The 16754-nt window shown below is 40.8% G+C and overlaps 1 protein-coding gene across 1 annotated transcript in view; it reads left to right on the top strand.

The window, feature by feature from the left end:
• Positions 1–16754, top strand: part of NDUFB6 (NADH:ubiquinone oxidoreductase subunit B6) — a 102689-nt gene that overhangs the window by 24482 nt on the left and 61453 nt on the right. Inside the window, exon 3 of the mRNA XM_044061051.1 lies at positions 12475–12519. Within this exon, the coding sequence (XP_043916986.1) occupies positions 12475–12519 (45 nt within the window). The remainder of the gene's footprint in view (positions 1–12474; positions 12520–16754) is intronic.

Here is a 16754-nt window from a genome sequence, read left to right as displayed (position 1 = left end):
AGGGGACCAGTTTTTCTACAGTTAAACTTCAGTTGGCAGCAATTTTAAATTCCCATTGAGGAAATAAATCTTTCTCCGTGGTTTCTTCCGGATGAAGGGCATTTTTCTTCTCAGACCTCTGATAAAGGATCCTTCACCATCTTGGGACCTCAAGGTGATTTTTCAGGGTTTAACTCAGAAGCCATTTGAATGGCCAGATAAATGTACATTTCTATCATGGAAAACGGTTTTCTTGGTCGCTACAACCTCAGCAAAAAGAATTTCTGAACTCTAAGCTTTATCAGCAAAACCCCCTTACATTGTTTTTCACACAGACGGGGCTTCTTTATGGATTAACCCTTCCTTTGTACCCAAAGTGGTCTCTGAAAATAACATCAACCAATCCATTCATTTACCAGTCTTTCTTCCAAAATTTTCTAATAAGGGAGAGTTCAAGCTGCATCTCCTTGATGAGCACAGGCAATTACATTTTTATCTTAACAGAACAAAACAGTTTAGAAATTCATCAGCCTTTCGTATCCCGTCTGGGTCATTCATTTTCTAAAGTTACCGTAGCTTAATGGATTGCAGGCTGCACTTCATTTATTTATTCTCAAAAAGGTTTAGTTTTACCAAGACCTCCCAGAGCTCATTCAGCTCGGTCCTTGCAAGCTGGAACCCATATCTAGAAGTAGAGCCTCCTTTGGTTCGTCAATTCTCTGGAATATCCTTCCATGAGGGCCACCCAAGGTCTACATAGCTGGGGACTCTGCCCCATTAGGGAGGAAGAATGAAAAGGACAACATCAGATTTGCCAAGTTATGTACTTCTGTGTTGTCCATTTTTTTTCTTCCTTACCTTCCCTCCCATCTGTCCCTATCCCTTTTTTTCTTCTGGAAGAACCTATTGGACTGTGTTTGGAACCTGCTGTTCCAGGTCTGAACCTTGTCTTTATTGCTATCTGTCCTATTTCTCTTTTGGGCAAGTGGGAGATTAGGCAGCAAACTCTGTCTGAGGCAATGGGGATGGGATAGAGCATTGTGGGTAAAGGGAGGAGCTTGAGAGCTGGATCAAGTCTGGTACATGCGGCTGAGTTGGATCTGAGGATTGGATCCAAGCCTATTAGTGAGAGAGTAAAAATGAACAAGAAACATGCCAAGTTATGGTGAGTACATAACTTATTATTGACAAGACTTTTGTTTGCTTGGAAGACATGTAGTGAATAGACATTTATCTTTTATAGAAATGTATTGCTAGCACTTCTGTGAACTTTGTAAAAGAGTTTGATTTTTGACTAAAAACCTTGTTTATTTTTGTGTAGTTTGTGATTGCTTAAGGACATTGTCCTTGTGTGGGACTTGTAGTGATACACTTATACTTAGTCCTACATCCTTCTTCCTTACCAGCTGTCCTTATGTTATCCACTTTCTGATCCTCATTCTTGGCTTCCATATTTCTGTGATATTACCTTCTCCAGTGCACAAAAAAAAAAACTTTCAAAGCGGCCTTCTAGGATTTGTCTGGTCCTTTCTGGTCTTTTCTCTGCTGCTGGTGGTGGGTGACTCGGCTGTGGTTGTTTAAGGTTTCTCAGACCACCCATAATCTTCCACTAGTCCTGTTGATGTAGCAGCATTTGCAGCCACCAAACGTCAGGAGATAGCAACACCCTCTCCAGCTGTAGAGAAGTCCAGGGAGAACAACTATTATAGCTGACTGGAAAAGAGGCTGGTGAAGCTTCTTCACTTTATTGGGAGACAGTTGGGAAGCCAGGACCAGCTTACCTATATATTCAGCATCATATAGAAGGGTCAGATTTATCTGACTTTGCTAAGGAGCTGATTTCTGCCTTCTTCAAACCAGATCAAGGTTTGGACAAGGAAATAAATGGTTCCTTCCATTCTGACAGGAACTTTCAGTCAGAGGAACAGTCTTGGTAGGGGGATGGTGTACCTCCAGAAGATTCTACTCTTTGAAGAGCAGGTCCTCAAAAGTCCTGTCCAAGGCAAAGAACACGGCATCTATGAGACCAGATCACATCCCGGGCTGTTTTCTAAACAGGCTAAAACATGAACTAGCATTGCCACCAAGTACCGTTTTCAATCATAGCCTAACCACAGGCTTTGGTCCTGTGGAATGAAGAACAGCTAAACTTATTCCCCTCCACAAAGGTGGCCTAGCAACAGACCCAGGGAATTAGACCCATAAGCCTGGCCAGCCTCATCTGTAAGACCATGGAACGTATCATTATGGACCTCATAAATAAAGACATAGTGACCTCCAAACTCTGGATCCTACCCAATTTGGCTTTGTGAAGGGCAGATCCTGCCTGTTAAATTTGGTGGATTTCTCAGAAAATGTGACCACGGCCATTAATGAGGGCAAATCTGTGCACACAGCATACCTCAACTTGGCAAAGGCTTTCGACATAATCCCATATTCAGATAATATCGATAAACTCGCAACAAAGGGGTTTATATTCAGTTTGTTGAGATGGGCTGCCAGCTGGCACACAAACCGGACACACACTATCAAAGTGGGTGACTCCACATGAACCAGCGGGGTGCCACAGGGGTTAGTGCTGGGCCCTTGGTGTTTGGTATATACTTCTCAGAAGTTCAGGTCAAAACTGAGGGGGTGTGACTAACCGCATTTGCAGACGACTGCAAACTAGGTGCAATCATTGAAGCCCCAAATTATGTCAGTATACTCCAGGAGGGGGTCTCGTACAGACCAACGACTGGTATATTGGTCATGGTCTCAAAAACTGAATGCAAAGAAATGCATCATCAGTTCTGTCCCTTCACACTGTCAAATCAATAACAAGACCCTAAGTACCCATGAAGTGGTAGGAGACCTGGGATCACAGGTTGATCGTGACCTTAACTTTGACCACCATGTGTCTGCTGTTTTGTAAGGAAAGCTTTCCACGAAGTTCACAAGCAAAATAAATTATAACCCCCCTATACTCAGCACTTATCTGTCCCATAATTGAGTACAACACCCCCTTCGCTATGTACTGTACTAAGTACCTACAGCAATTAGAGAGAGTGCAGAGGTTTCTAACAAAGAAGATCAAGGGCCTCCAGCATGTGCCTTACACGGACTGACTAAAATCCCTGTCACTATACTCTGTATCATAAAGACTTCTTAGGAGAGACTTATGCCTGGCCTACAGAGCAACCCAAGACCCAAACCTAATGAACTTGCTGCATATCCGTAAATCAAATGAATCTAGGGCTACCCATTCCAGGGACTTGAATATGGCTTGCGACTTTAAATAGGACATGCTGGAGGGACAGTTTTATTTCTCAGCGACTGCCACTTCTTTGGAACAGGCTACCAATTCAAGTGACTGCCACTTCTTTGGAACAGGCTACCAATTCAAGTGAAACAGAACACCTCTATGACACTGTACAAGAGGAACCTGGATGAGTGGATGGGGCATTGTAAATTCTTACCAGGGATAGTATCCATATCTCTCCTGGACATTGGCAGTCATCACTGAATGCAATCCCGGGTAGTGACTAGTACTTCTGTGGTATTACATTGGGTTGAAACAGCTAGGCTTAAAATGTGTCCAGACTAGACTCATGCTGCAACAAAATTGCTAAGTTTGTAACAAATGCCTCCTACTCATCCCACCAGTGCTTATCGTTATGCAGCCTAAAGGTAACTCCCCAACTATCTCTCCTGTCTCCAACTAAGTACAACTCGCAAACTCATTCATAATCCTTCCATGTGCCCTGTTCTGTCTTCTATACTAACAGACCACTCCGAGCCAACAACCAACTGCTCATAAATGTAGGAAAACCAAAACTTTCGGCTGGCCAGATGCCTTACTCCTTTACCATCACAAAACTTTGGAACTCCCTCCCCCCAACCCTTAGATCCACCTGCTCAGTAACCCTCTTCAAGACCTCTCTGAAACGACCTGTTCTCCCCTTGGCTGTGCACATGTGCTAGCACCACATCTCGGTTAACCTAATTTCAACCATCATAACTATTCTCACCCTGCACTCTGCTACTCTGGCATCCTCCTTTCACATCCACCTGTCGTTTTACTTACTCCGCCTCTCCATCCTGTCCACTTCCTTTTTCTACTAACCCTCATTATCTTACCATTGATCCTTCCTGTTTACGTCCTTCTCTTCCTAACCCTTACAGACCTACCATTGGACTAGGCAAGACATTCAGGTACTCTTGCAGCCTACCTTAATATCATACCACCCGTTATATCTGTAACAATGTTCACCGACTTTGCTGATTATTGCAACAGGACTCTCCTAGCCTATCGCTCAGTTATTACACCTCCTAAACATGTGAAAACTTTAAGTACCTAGTCTCTTAATTCCTATATCTGCTTTGAACCCACTGCATGAATGTCAATTTTTCTGGCTGAAAACTACTCCTACGGAATGTTGTCATGTATATACTTTGTATTACTTGTATAATATCTTTTGATTTAAGAATGATCACTTGTGTACTGTTTTTTTTCCACAAATTGTAGAAGTTGCCAATAATATGTACTAAATGTCTTTATTAATGTAAATTCTGTATTTTATGTGAAATGTCTTAAATGTGGAGCTTTTCTCCCCTGAACTCCACTAAAAATGGCCACTTCTGGCCCAGCTGGACCATCCCGGTAAACAAATGCAAATAAATAAAATAAATAAGTAAATAAATGACTTTGGGTCGATAGCCTAGTAATCTCCTATGATCCTGTGAATTATGACAGTTTTTTTTAAAGGGCCAATCAGAAGTATGAATGCCCAACCACTGGGGGTTTTCAAAGATCTGCAGAGACTTATGCAACCCATTCTACTAAGGATATAACAGCCAGCCAGCTTCCAAAGCTTAAGGGCACATTCCACACATACAAAATGTTAGCGTGAGCTGACAAAAATAGTGATTTGGGTGCTAAGCCCTTCAGTGCTTTCCTGCCAGCAATAAGTGCTCCTCTTGCGGGTTTCTAAGGATCGGAGGTCACCTAATGCTGTTCCATTACTTGGCAGATAAGTTCCCTTCAGGGAAAAAGTTCCGTGTATAATTTTTATGTCAGAAACTCAACTTTTTTTTTTTTTTTCCTGAGAAAATAATTATTTTAAGCCAGGAAAATGTGTATATTAACTGTCACATGACCTTTAGTAACTGAATTGCTTTTTACTTTTGTGGGGGAAGAAATTTGTTTAACTTAAAACTGCTTTGCAAAAGTTGTATTCATTTACTGTTGGGGCTGGAGTAAGTGCTTTTTTAGTGTGTGTGTGTTTTTTTTTTGTTGGAAAAGGTTACTTTTTTTTTTTTTTTTTACTATGTACCCATTTTACTGTCTGTTGATAAAAGGTTTCCCTGGGAATCGGGCATATTTTTTGGCTCAACAATGGAACACCTACTGATCCCCTGGTTCTTTCTTCTTCCATCCACAAAAAGAAGAAATTTACTGAACAACCTTTGTCAACACGGCATGCTGCTGACGTGCATCAGCTGTACTTGGATGACCATGCCTTGGCACCTTCTGGTGTAGTCCCAAAAGCCACTATGGATCAGAAGCTAGGCACATCATCTGCAACTGTTGCAGTGCCCGTTGAGGACAAAGGAGAGCCAGTCTTGTCAGCCCTGGGAGAAGGGTCAGGGAATACATCCTTCCCTAGCCAGAATGTTATATCTATCCCTAGTTTTTTTGGATCTGGCAAAAGTGGGTCTGCTGCCTAATAAATTTATGTCAAAAAGAAGCAAAACCTTAAATATTCCTTTTTCCTGTCTGAAGCACTTTGGACTTTGTTAAAATTTAATACATTCAGAATTTGTGAGCCTCCTTTTTCTGAGAGTTGACCATGTTTTTGATTCTTGGTGACTTTTGTTTCTTGCCGGATTGCTTGGTTTACTGTTTCATTGAGAACACAATGATATTTGAATATCCCTGAAGAAGTACTATGTTTTAATGAAACTGGATTTTCCATAATGTAATCCAGTTCCTCTGGTTCTGTCAGCTTTGGCGGGGGGGGGGGGGGTTTGCAGCCTGTAACTTGCCTTATAGCCAGTCTGCTGCTCTCCAAAAACCAGATGGATCGTGTTGTGTTCCTCAGTGCTTTAAGTTTTTGTACACTAATCCCAGATCAGACCCAGTAGCAATTGCTCTGATGAATCCAGCTGTTGCTAAAAATCTGGTTAATACCAACCCTTCTCCTGAAAAGAATGAGAAAGCTTTAGATACATTTTGGGGAAAATTATATTCATTTGCAACAATTGTTTTTTTTAAATTCTTATGCTTGACTGTTTTTGAGGACATGAGAGATATTATGGTATCAGTTTCCTCATCTGAGGAAGAATGAGCTTTGTGTAACCTAATTTCTTCTGTGTCTCAAGTGGCTACCTACTGTTTAGATTCTGCTATCACTTTAGGGGTGCTGCCACTGGTATTCTCTGGAGGAGCTTTGCAAGGTTGCATTCCAAAAACCTTCTAGATGTCAAATCTGAAGTTTTGAACCCCTCACCCCCCCATTTCCGAGAACCCTAAACATTGTAATGAGAGAGAAAAGTTGATACGTGGTGTATTTCAGCCTTCCTTCTCCCAAGTTTGCCACAGCATTTAATGTTACCCTGTACCCTTTCTCATAAGTCAAAAATAAACAATCACAGCAAGCTGCTGCTAAGCAAATATTTAAAAGGTAAAGGCAGGGAGGTTCCATAAAGAAAGCAGGACCCCCCCACCCCAAGAAAATTGTCTGACCATCTTCAACACTTCCTCCCCCATCTCACAATGACAAACCCTTAATCCTTCCAGAAGGTCTGAGACTCCATTTCTCTCTTGCAGCAGATAGTTTCTTTCCCGATTTGGTTTGGAAAGTAATCCATCAAGGGTGCAAATGGCAGCAGAAGTCTCTCCCTTATCAAGGATACACATGGCAGCAGGAGTTTGTCCCTCCCTCATTGGCCAGGCAAAACAATTTTTTTCCCTCTGTCATTCAGCATTTGCTGTCTCAGGTGGTGATAGAAACCATCCCCCCTTCTCAGTTAAGACAAGAGTTCCATTCAAGAATGTTTCTGATACCAAAGAAGGAAGATTCTTGAAGACAATTTCTGGATCTTTCCTTTTAAATTTAAGACCAGAGTTCCATTCAAGAATGTTTCTGATACCAAAGAAGGAAGATTCTTGGAGACAATTTCTGGATCTTTCCTTTTAAAACCAGTTTGTAATAGTGACCAAGTTCAACATGTTATCCCCTTCACAACTTGTTACCTTTTTATTCCACATTAGAGTTTCTGGTGACCTTTAGTTTTAAAGATTCATGTCATCCTGTTCCTATAGCTACAGATTTCAGATATTTTTTTTAAGGTTCTGTGTCTGGATCACATTATCCATTCTGTGCATTACTTTTTGGTTTGTCCACTGCTCCTGGGGTATTCACAAACTGAATTGCAGACTGCAAAGTATTCACATATTTCCTTGTAAGGAATCTCTGTCTTCTCCTACATAGACTGGGATTCCAGGAGAACGTACAAAAGTCTAGTTCCTTCTCACAGAGTTGTTTTCCTGGGATGTCTCATAGAAAGAGCTTTTCTTGTCTCTAGATCTGCTCATGAGCTTTTCCATTCCGACTACTGTCTCAGCAAGGCTTATGGCTTCATGATCCCTTTAGCAAAACGTCTCTCAATAAAAATCCAATGGTACCTAAAATCTCTATGGTCCCAACATCAAGATTCCCTATTTTTCCAAACTCCAGTTTGGGGTTTATAAGACTGGAGCTTTTTTGGTTGGAGAATGCAGGTTTGTCAGAATCCAAATCTCCCATTCTCCCTTGCAACTCCAGCACAGTCTGTAACAACAGACTCATCAGACTTTGCTTGAGAGCGCTCTGTATGATGATAAAAGCGGAGTCTTTGGAACAGAAAAGACCAACCATAACACAAATATAGAAGAGATATTGCAATTATAAATGCTGTCAACTTTCTCAATTATCTGTGGTCCTCTGGACTGCTGCTGGTGTTTACAGACAATACCACAGTGATGTACATGAAAAACAGGGGATCTAGATCTTACTCTCTGTGCAGATCCGGGACACCCTGGGATATCGTTTTTCAGCACAATCTCAATCAACACAGATCTTGCATACTATCCTAACAAATTTTATGGCAATAAGCTGTGCAGGACTAGAAAAGGCCCTCACAAATGGAAGTTGAATTGGGGGGTCCACCAGGATTTGGTCCATCTGGTGGGAACATCTCAAATAGATTTTCTTTTGTGCCTCCACTCTCAACAGTCAGTTGACAAAATTCTTCTTTAGGACTCCATGAAAAAGGACTGGAAGACATGCTTTTCTTTTCCATGGACAGGCATGTTCTTGTATACTTTTCTACTCTTTCAGCAAACATACAGGGTCGCTCTGAAGATTAAGAAGGGCTGTCCAAAGATCACTGTGGCAACTAATTGCTGGGATGATAGAAAACAGGTGGCTAAAAGGTATTAAGATTCTGAGGATGTGCAGCAGGTATTAAAGGAGGCATATAAACCCACCACTAGAAACTTGTATATTGGTAAATGGAGAAGCTTTTTCTAACTGGTGTCAAGACAGGAACAAATATCCTTTCGGGGCTTGTGCTTCTCTGGTTCTGGATTATCTGTGTGAGTTGCTATACTTCTGTCTGTCTTAACTCCTCCATCAAGGTTAATTTGTCAGCCAGTATGCATCCCCCTCTTTCAGTGCAATCTCATTCAAAAATATTTTTGAAAGGGTGTTTTATGTCAAGTCTCCTAGGAAGTAGATGACTCCTTGGGATCTTAATTTTCTGTTAGAATAAATGACGTTTGCTCTATTTGAACCAGCTTATCAGGTTGAGTTGAGATTCTTAGCTTGGAAAACAGTGTTACACACTGCTCTGACCACTGCAAGAAGAGTATCTGCAAAACTGTCATGGTGGGCCAACCTTAAATCATCTTCCACAGAGATAGCATTCCTTTGAGAACAAATCTTTCATTTTTGCCTAAAGTGGTATCTTTGAGCCAATCTATCCATCTCCCTGTCGTCTTTCATGATGTTGAAATGAGGGAGAAAGGATGCTTCTTACTTTAGATGTCCACAGACCTCTATGGTACTTTCTTGACGAGACAAAATCTTTCAGGAACTCTGATCAGTTTTTTTTTTTTTTTCTCATGAAGGTAGGAATAAAAGGACAACCTATGCCAGGCCAGAATATTTCCAAGTGGTTGCCTTGTGCCAGTATCTTTAGTTATACCCACCACAACAAGGCAAATCCAGGATTGGTAAAGGCTCGTTCTGTTAGGGTCTTGGTGACATCTGTGTCTTTTTGAAAGGAACTGTGTTCTAGAAGTTTTCTAGAAGCAGCCTATTTTTACAAAGTACTCATTTCTTTTCCAGGTCTAGGAAAGGTTTTGTTAGAACCATTCTCCAAGGGCTTCTGGGTGCTTATATTTGCTCTTGCCACCTTTCTCTCTAAGCTTTGGTAATCTGTTTATATAGCTAAGGCTACTGCAGCAGTGACCATAATGATGACCATTTACAGTTGTATAAGTTAAACTTGATTTTGATAAGAGCTATAGTAACCATTCCCTCCAGCTCCCTTAATTGTGTATTTTTATTGCAAGGGTGTGGACCTTTATTTTGAATTTCTTAGTACTGGCGTTTTTTGGATTTAGCCTCTGTTCTGTCGGTCTGTCTCTCTTGGCATTTAATGCTCTGTAAGGTTTGTTTGCTGTGGTTAACACCAAGTCTGTGGAAGGTGCCCCTAAGCTTTGGGATTTGGCCAGCTGTTGCATCGTTAATAGGATATGACTCGTATATACGAGCTATGGGTACTCAACAGTGATATTTATTGTCCTCCTCTCCATCTTTTTGACTGCATCATGTACACAGTAAAATAAAGAAATCTGTGTTAAACTGTTGCAGCCAAAAACTCGTCTTAGATGCTTAAAAAGTATAGGTCAAAGTCTATATTAACCAGGCACTCGTTAAGTAGCAGAATATATAAAGGAAGAGAAGGTTCCATCAAAGCTTAGTACACTGCAGCAACATACTTGCCATAATAAAGATTTTATAGAGGAATCCCTTATCGACATTTAGAAGGAATGCCAACATTTTGTCTGTACTGTAGGTATTCTTTGTGCTGAAGGAAGGAAAATCTTATATTGCCAATATTGTGGAAATGGCAATAATGAACCACTCAACAGCTGTGCAGTAGGTTAAGAAAATATTCCAGATCTACAGCAGTGGAGTGAATTAGATGATTGCATTTTTAATGACTGTGGACACTTCCTGATAAAAATGCATTAATTGTGCCTTTAAAGGCATCAGTCATAGGCATATTCTCCTTGTATCTTGCTGGGCACATGCATTGTCCCTAATTGATGACATGTGGATTGAATATTCTGATTTGGTGAACAAGTCACGTTCTAAGATCTGTCTTGCTTTTTACCATCCCTAAAACTTAGAAATGAGCACTTGTGTTAACGTCAGTAAGGGAAGTGCAAAGAACCCATGTCTACCTACCTCCAGTGCCCATTCTGGGTAGGTGTAGCACTGAGAAATATTCAGTACAGTTCTCGTATCTCCAAGATGTCTTTGTATTGGACTTAATTGATGCCAGCTGTATGACAAGCTGTATAAGAACATTGCAGTGTTTACTGCACGCTTAATATTGCGAGTTCCAGTTTAACTTTGTATTTCCCTCAGAAAACTGCATAGCCGTCACAGAGACCATTACACTGAGGCAGTCTAAGGAAAGGACTTTGGCAGTCTTGGTGTCTGGATCAGCCACAATTCTTGCACTGATATTGAACAGTGAAAGCATTGACACATAATTACTTTTGACACTGCTAGAGCATTTGGAGCAGGCTGAACGTATGGATTAAGTATTAAAGCCCTCTGCAGGAAGGTAATCTGATAAGTGGCAAACACTTGGAAGGCAGTGCTTTGACCACCACCTTCAAGATCTGTCATCTACTAGATTCTTGAGAATCTTGTCTATCTGAACCCAGAGTTCTAGGAGTATTATAACAAAATGTCTATTTTTGGCTTGTACAATAAAAAAGCAAAACACTTAAACTGTGTCAACCAGGGCTTGCAAGACTTTTAACAAAGGTGTGCTTTTGATGTTGGCCATTACTGGGTAACAGTGAAATGTCTTGTCCCAGTATTTGTTAGAGTAGCCAGATGGGCAGGTTTTTTTTTATCTTGTTTGCAATGCAGATGGTACAAAAAAAAACTCTAGTTAATGTACTACAATTTGAAGAGGAACTTGCTAGTTGAAAATTAAGATTTATCTGTTGCACCAATTTACAGCTGTAGACTAGAGTTAAATATATTCCCAGGGTCATTCTGTTCCTTGGCTTGCATATTGAACTGTATTCCATACTTAAACTGCATGCATCTGCTCACATTTTTTAATAATATATGCACAGTAAATGACTGTGCTGGTATGGAGTGCTTTTCTTTTGAACACATGGCAGGGACACTTGTGCATACAATGGGTAACAAAAGTGCATCCCTTTAACTAATGGTTTGCATGCACAAGATCTTGACTGTATGTGAAGGCTGTTGTAGTTCAGTAGTAATTGGGTAAATTATATAATGTTATGGTAACACAAATTAAAAAGGATTTTGGATTGCTGAAGTTCAGTGCAACCAGGTTTTCTCTGTTTGCAGAACTAAGTGTAACATATTTCAGTCACAGTAATGGTCAGCTGCATTACCCTTCCTTGAAGGAAGACAGTACAGTTGAGTGAGGCACCTAAAGTAAGAGTTTATGTTAGAAGGTGAATTGCAGCAATATAGTCACCCTTCAACCCCCCACTTATTAAGAAAACAAAAATTAAACCCTGTCAAGAGTTCATAGCTGTTTACTGTCATCGCGTTGTGGTTAATTAAGGTGGAAAGCATGGAGACCTTCAGGTGACTTTGTCAGAAGAATTCAGTTTGCTTGCATTAACATCAGTTTTAGGAACAAGACCAGCATCTTTCACTTCTGTGTTCATTCTGCCTGATAAAAGCCTTTTGACAGATAAAGGCTTATGCCAGGATTGCACAGGTACATCTTGGAAAATCTTAGACCAACAAAGTTGAAGAATGCCCATGTTGAAGTGGACTGCTAAAAGTTCTGTCTTGAAAATCTGCTATTTATTGCGAGTATCTCACTTAGCTCTTCATATTTTATGTAGGTAGCCTTTGTCAAGTCCTTTAATCATTTCACTTTCACAGATATTCCTCCTGCAGAAACTGGTAAAAGCAAGGACTCGTTTTTTTGTGAATATACATATGCAATTTCTTTGCCTCGCTTTTTTCAGGTTTGTACTCTTCTTTAAGCATATCAGTTGTTTTTGCTTTGGTAAGTATACCAGCATAGTGATTAAAGCTGTGTGACTGAAGACTGCATATAAAATGGATAAAAGCCAAGCTTACACAGTCTCTTACTGCTTGTGAGCAAGGTATAGTGAAACCTATAATTTTCTTGTACTTAACAGTTTTTCTTTGTTTCTCTCTGCAGAAAACTCCATATGGCATTGTTGAAGTGAAACCGAGATTATTCCCAGTAAGAGGACTGTTTTATTATTTTGTGTAACAATTTAATATTTTATATTTCCTTTAATTCAGAAAGTTTTGTTGTAATAGTTTTTAATGGTATTCGTCTTCTTTACCCTTTTTCCCACCGCTGAGCCGAGTTGAAAAAGTGCATGCTTGTGATGTTTTATTACAATCCTTACTGATATTCCACATACTTTTGTTGTCTTCAACATAATATTGCTTTGATTGTGCTTTTCACTATTTCCGACTTACTACCTCCTGTGTTATGTTCCATAGGTTGATACTAGGCTATCAGCCCTAGGGCCTATACAAGCCTAGCCATAACAATTCCCGGCTATTTCTTCCCACACTATTTACTTGGACCCCTGTCTAGCAGGGCAACTGATGTGATCCTCGGGGTGAATTTCCTTTCTCCCATCCAATTGTCAAGGTTCCTTTTGAAGACGGCCGAAGAGGCACTCTGCTTGACATGTATGGGGACTCTATTCCAGAGTCTGGGGAGTCTCTGGGTCAGGAACCTATCCCTCCAGAATGTTTTGTTTATTGTGATGACAAGGTTTAGATCCCTGGAGTGTGTGGCTCTGAGGGATTGGGATTTCTTTAAGTGTAGCATGTCCAACAGCTCTGGGTTTGACATGGCCTTATATGTTAAGCAGAGATCGCCTCTGAGTAGACGATATGCGACTGAGTATAGCTGGAGTTTTTTAAGGCGGTCAGTGTAGGGCATCTGATTTAGGCCTGTGATTCTTTTAGTGAGGTATTTCTGCGGCCTTTCCAGTTGTTGCAGATGTCTTGAGAGGTACATACCAAACGGGGCGCTGTCTAATGAGGGATGAGTACAGTGGGACATCTTATCCCTGTTCTGTCTCATCACAAAGGCAGCTTCTTTCCTTTTTTAAGTTTCATTTAAACTTATTCATGTTTTAATATGTTTTGTCTAGTCCAACTTTGGGAAAGCTGTTTGTGTTCAGATTTAGATGAGTTTTTGTGGTGTGTAATCTGTGATTCTCCCATGCATTTACTTAAGTGCTCTTAAACTCGGATGACCGTGAGAGCTGTATGAGAACTAGTACACTCAAGCTAGGAGCCACAGTTTCCAAAACAAATAGTAAGGCAGTCAGTGAAGCTAAAATAGGAGCTTTCATCACCTTAAGTTGTGCTGGCTAGAGGGCTGCAGGTTTGAGATTCCCGATTCCTTCAGTCAGTTCCTCTTGTATCCCTCTGCTTATAGCTCTGTCTGTTAGCCATTTTCTTTCTGTTTCCAACTTTGTATGCATGAGGCACTAGTAACACTTCAGACGAAGCTGTTGTGCTTCCAGCAGTGCTTCCCAGTCCTACACTCTATGCTTCCTCGGTTACATTAATAGTTGGAGCAGTTTTCCTGCAATGTACAGTCACATGGGATTTATGGCTCTATTTTCAAACCTGTTTCAGCAGGGCTGAATTTACTTTTTCTGTTGTGATAGTGAGGCATGTCACATTCTTATCAAAACAATTTTTCTGTCTGGGTTTCCTTTCACATAAACACTGTGTAATGGAATGGTCCAGAGTAAATACATGTCTCATTCCACACTTTTTCTTCTCCCTCTCACTGTTGCCTCTGCATTCCTCAGTCCTGCCTTTTTGCTCTGCCTAAACTCTTCTTTCCCATTTTTTAAATCATCAACTTGTCACTTTCATTATAGCTGGTATATTTATTAGCATCACTGCCATCTTCACAGAAGTTCCCCACAATCATGATTGCAAATCTAACTTTATTAATTGGTCTCAATGCTTCACATTTCTTGTGCGGATATCCCCAGGTCAGTCCATTCCTAAATTTTCTCTTGATCTTTGTCACTTCCTGCCAGTGTGCACCATGATTGCTACTTCCTGCTAGTGCCACTTCCTGCCAGTGTGCACCATGAGATTAAGTATCAGATTAGAGGGCAGGCTGAGCCCAAGTTCAACTCCTTCTGCAATTACAGAGTTTGGATCTTACTCCTAAAGTTCATAGTAGGGAAAGCTCTTGTTGCTGTATGCTGAAGGCTTGTGACTCTGAATGTGTTCTAAGATCAGCAGATCACAAACCAGAACTCAGACTAGCATTTCTTTACTGCCTCATAGTTAGAGCACGGTACGAAATACTGCCATACATGCCAGCAGTCCATCTCCGTCACTCACAGACATGAGTGGAAAAGGTTGATCTCAATTCTTTCAGGATGGCTGCTGTGTAAGGTGCCTGACAAAAGAACTGGCAGGAATGGGTCACTTTATCCCTGAGCACTGCTTTAATGACATGAAAAGGTAAGGGAGTTGAAGATCAGCCATCAGTAATGCCCTGGTCCTGCGAAGTCTACCTGTGATGTAGTTTTCACATTCTTTTTTTATTCAAGTCACCAAGTGGTTTGCTAATGTTGTCCCTTTCATGTGCTGTATAGCAAAGTGTAAGACATGCGTCCCCAGCAGATATGCTTGAGTCATGGATGGTGTTTTTACACTGTCCGCACCTCCTTATCAAACATTTGAAAATCTTGGCAACCCATTCCATGAGCTCCACAGCCATCACTGCTTGGTTGGAGAAGTCTCCCTGCCCCATATTATTCTGAGAAGTTTAATTTTGAGCACCTCTGTGAGAAGTGCATGAATATTTCTTCTCCCAAGATGACTTTATTAAGGAGGCTGTCTAGGTTTTGAAGTCCGCTATGGACACGTCTGTCACACTTCTGTCTTTTCCCAGAAATGCCATGATCATTTGTTTTGTACAAAGTATAAGGAATCCTATGTCATCCTGCACATAAAGCCTTACTTGATGCTGCAGCAATGTTATAGTACTTAAGTGTGATTTGGGGATAGGTAATTATTTTTAGTTTACTCCCATAGTTAGACACACCTTTGCTATTGAAACCAGTGGTATTGTGAAACTGCATGGATACTGAAGTTTCACATCACCCAAAGGGTTGTACAGTCTCATAGCTGGTTTCTTTGGACATCCAGATGAGTGGAAAGTAGGAAGAGGAATTTTCTGCTTGCCACCCAAGGTTGTGCCATCTCAGAGTTAGTGTATTTAGCAGTGCAAGATTGAGTATGTTTGGGAAGGTGCAGAGGAGATTGCTTCCCTGCAAAAATGCATTTTTTATGTATTTGTATTATGGTCAGCAGTGTGCACTTTAATCTTAAAATATTTCCTGTTTTATGTTTCAAAATTTTCCACTGAAAGGTTGTTCTTTAATGTTCCGAGTCTACTTCCTGTGTGAAAATGAAGAATGCCCTGAATAAGCCCCTGATGGAATAGAGTACCATGTGACCACACAGTTGAAGACTGACACTTTCTAGTTTCTTTTGTATAGTTATATGTAGATAATTCCTGGATTTCGACAATGTAAAGCAAGACCTGCTGGTGACCAGCAAAGAAAAGTCCAGGCAAGGGATCCAAGCACAGCTCACGAAATTTATTGTACAAAATAACACCAGTTGTTTAGCGCTTTCATCCAAACATATGGACTTCCTCAGAACAAGGAATGAGTACAATGGACTGTTGGCATGGATGGTGAAGAGAAAATTCATTGGAGGCATCGAGGGCATGGTACAGGTGAAAAAATGGTGCGGTGGAAAGGTGGGCATTGACGAGGGCGTAGAATGTCAAATGCAATTAAAGGGTAGTCTAGGGTTATTGTCTACTGCTGTCGAGCATGTTTAATGTAGTATAACACCATCATCATCCACTTTTCTTCCCTATGAAGTCAAGTTGGTTGCTTCAGCAGTTAACACTTCTCTTTGCAGTGCCACTCTCCTACCTTTGTCAGTTATGTCTGACTTTCACAGGTCTTCTGTTATAATGTCCATCCATCTGTTGATTGGATATCCCTCTCACCGCTTGCTTCTTCTTTTTTTATCTCCCAAATCCACTTTACCTGTTTCTTCGACTTTCCTGTAGTTGTGACTGAACCACTGCAGTCTTTTTTTCCCTGATGCTGTCTGCAACTGCGGATGCTTTTGCTTCAGCTCTGATGTCTTTATTTCTTTGCCTTGTCTCAGGAACTTCATTTCCGTCTCCTCAAGCTTCCTCGGCTAACTGTGCCTTCAGTACTCAACATTGCTCTGCCATACAAAAGCACTGTTTATATATACAGGTGTTTTGCATACCTTTTTCAGCTTTGTTGGTATTTTTCTGTCATGTAGTACCTCTGAGAGTTTGTAACATTTGGCTGTAGCACCTCTGAGACTTTATTTCAAATGTCCCTTCTCAACAACTCTGCCAGA

The sequence above is a fragment of the Protopterus annectens genome, chromosome 2.part0 (assembly GCF_019279795.1).
Source record: "Protopterus annectens isolate FY-2018-M chromosome 2.part0, PAN1.0, whole genome shotgun sequence".
In the NCBI taxonomy this organism is placed as follows: Eukaryota; Metazoa; Chordata; order Ceratodontiformes; family Protopteridae; genus Protopterus; species Protopterus annectens.
Note: the sequence above shows the minus strand (reverse complement) of the source record. Positions and strands in the feature narration are given on the sequence as shown.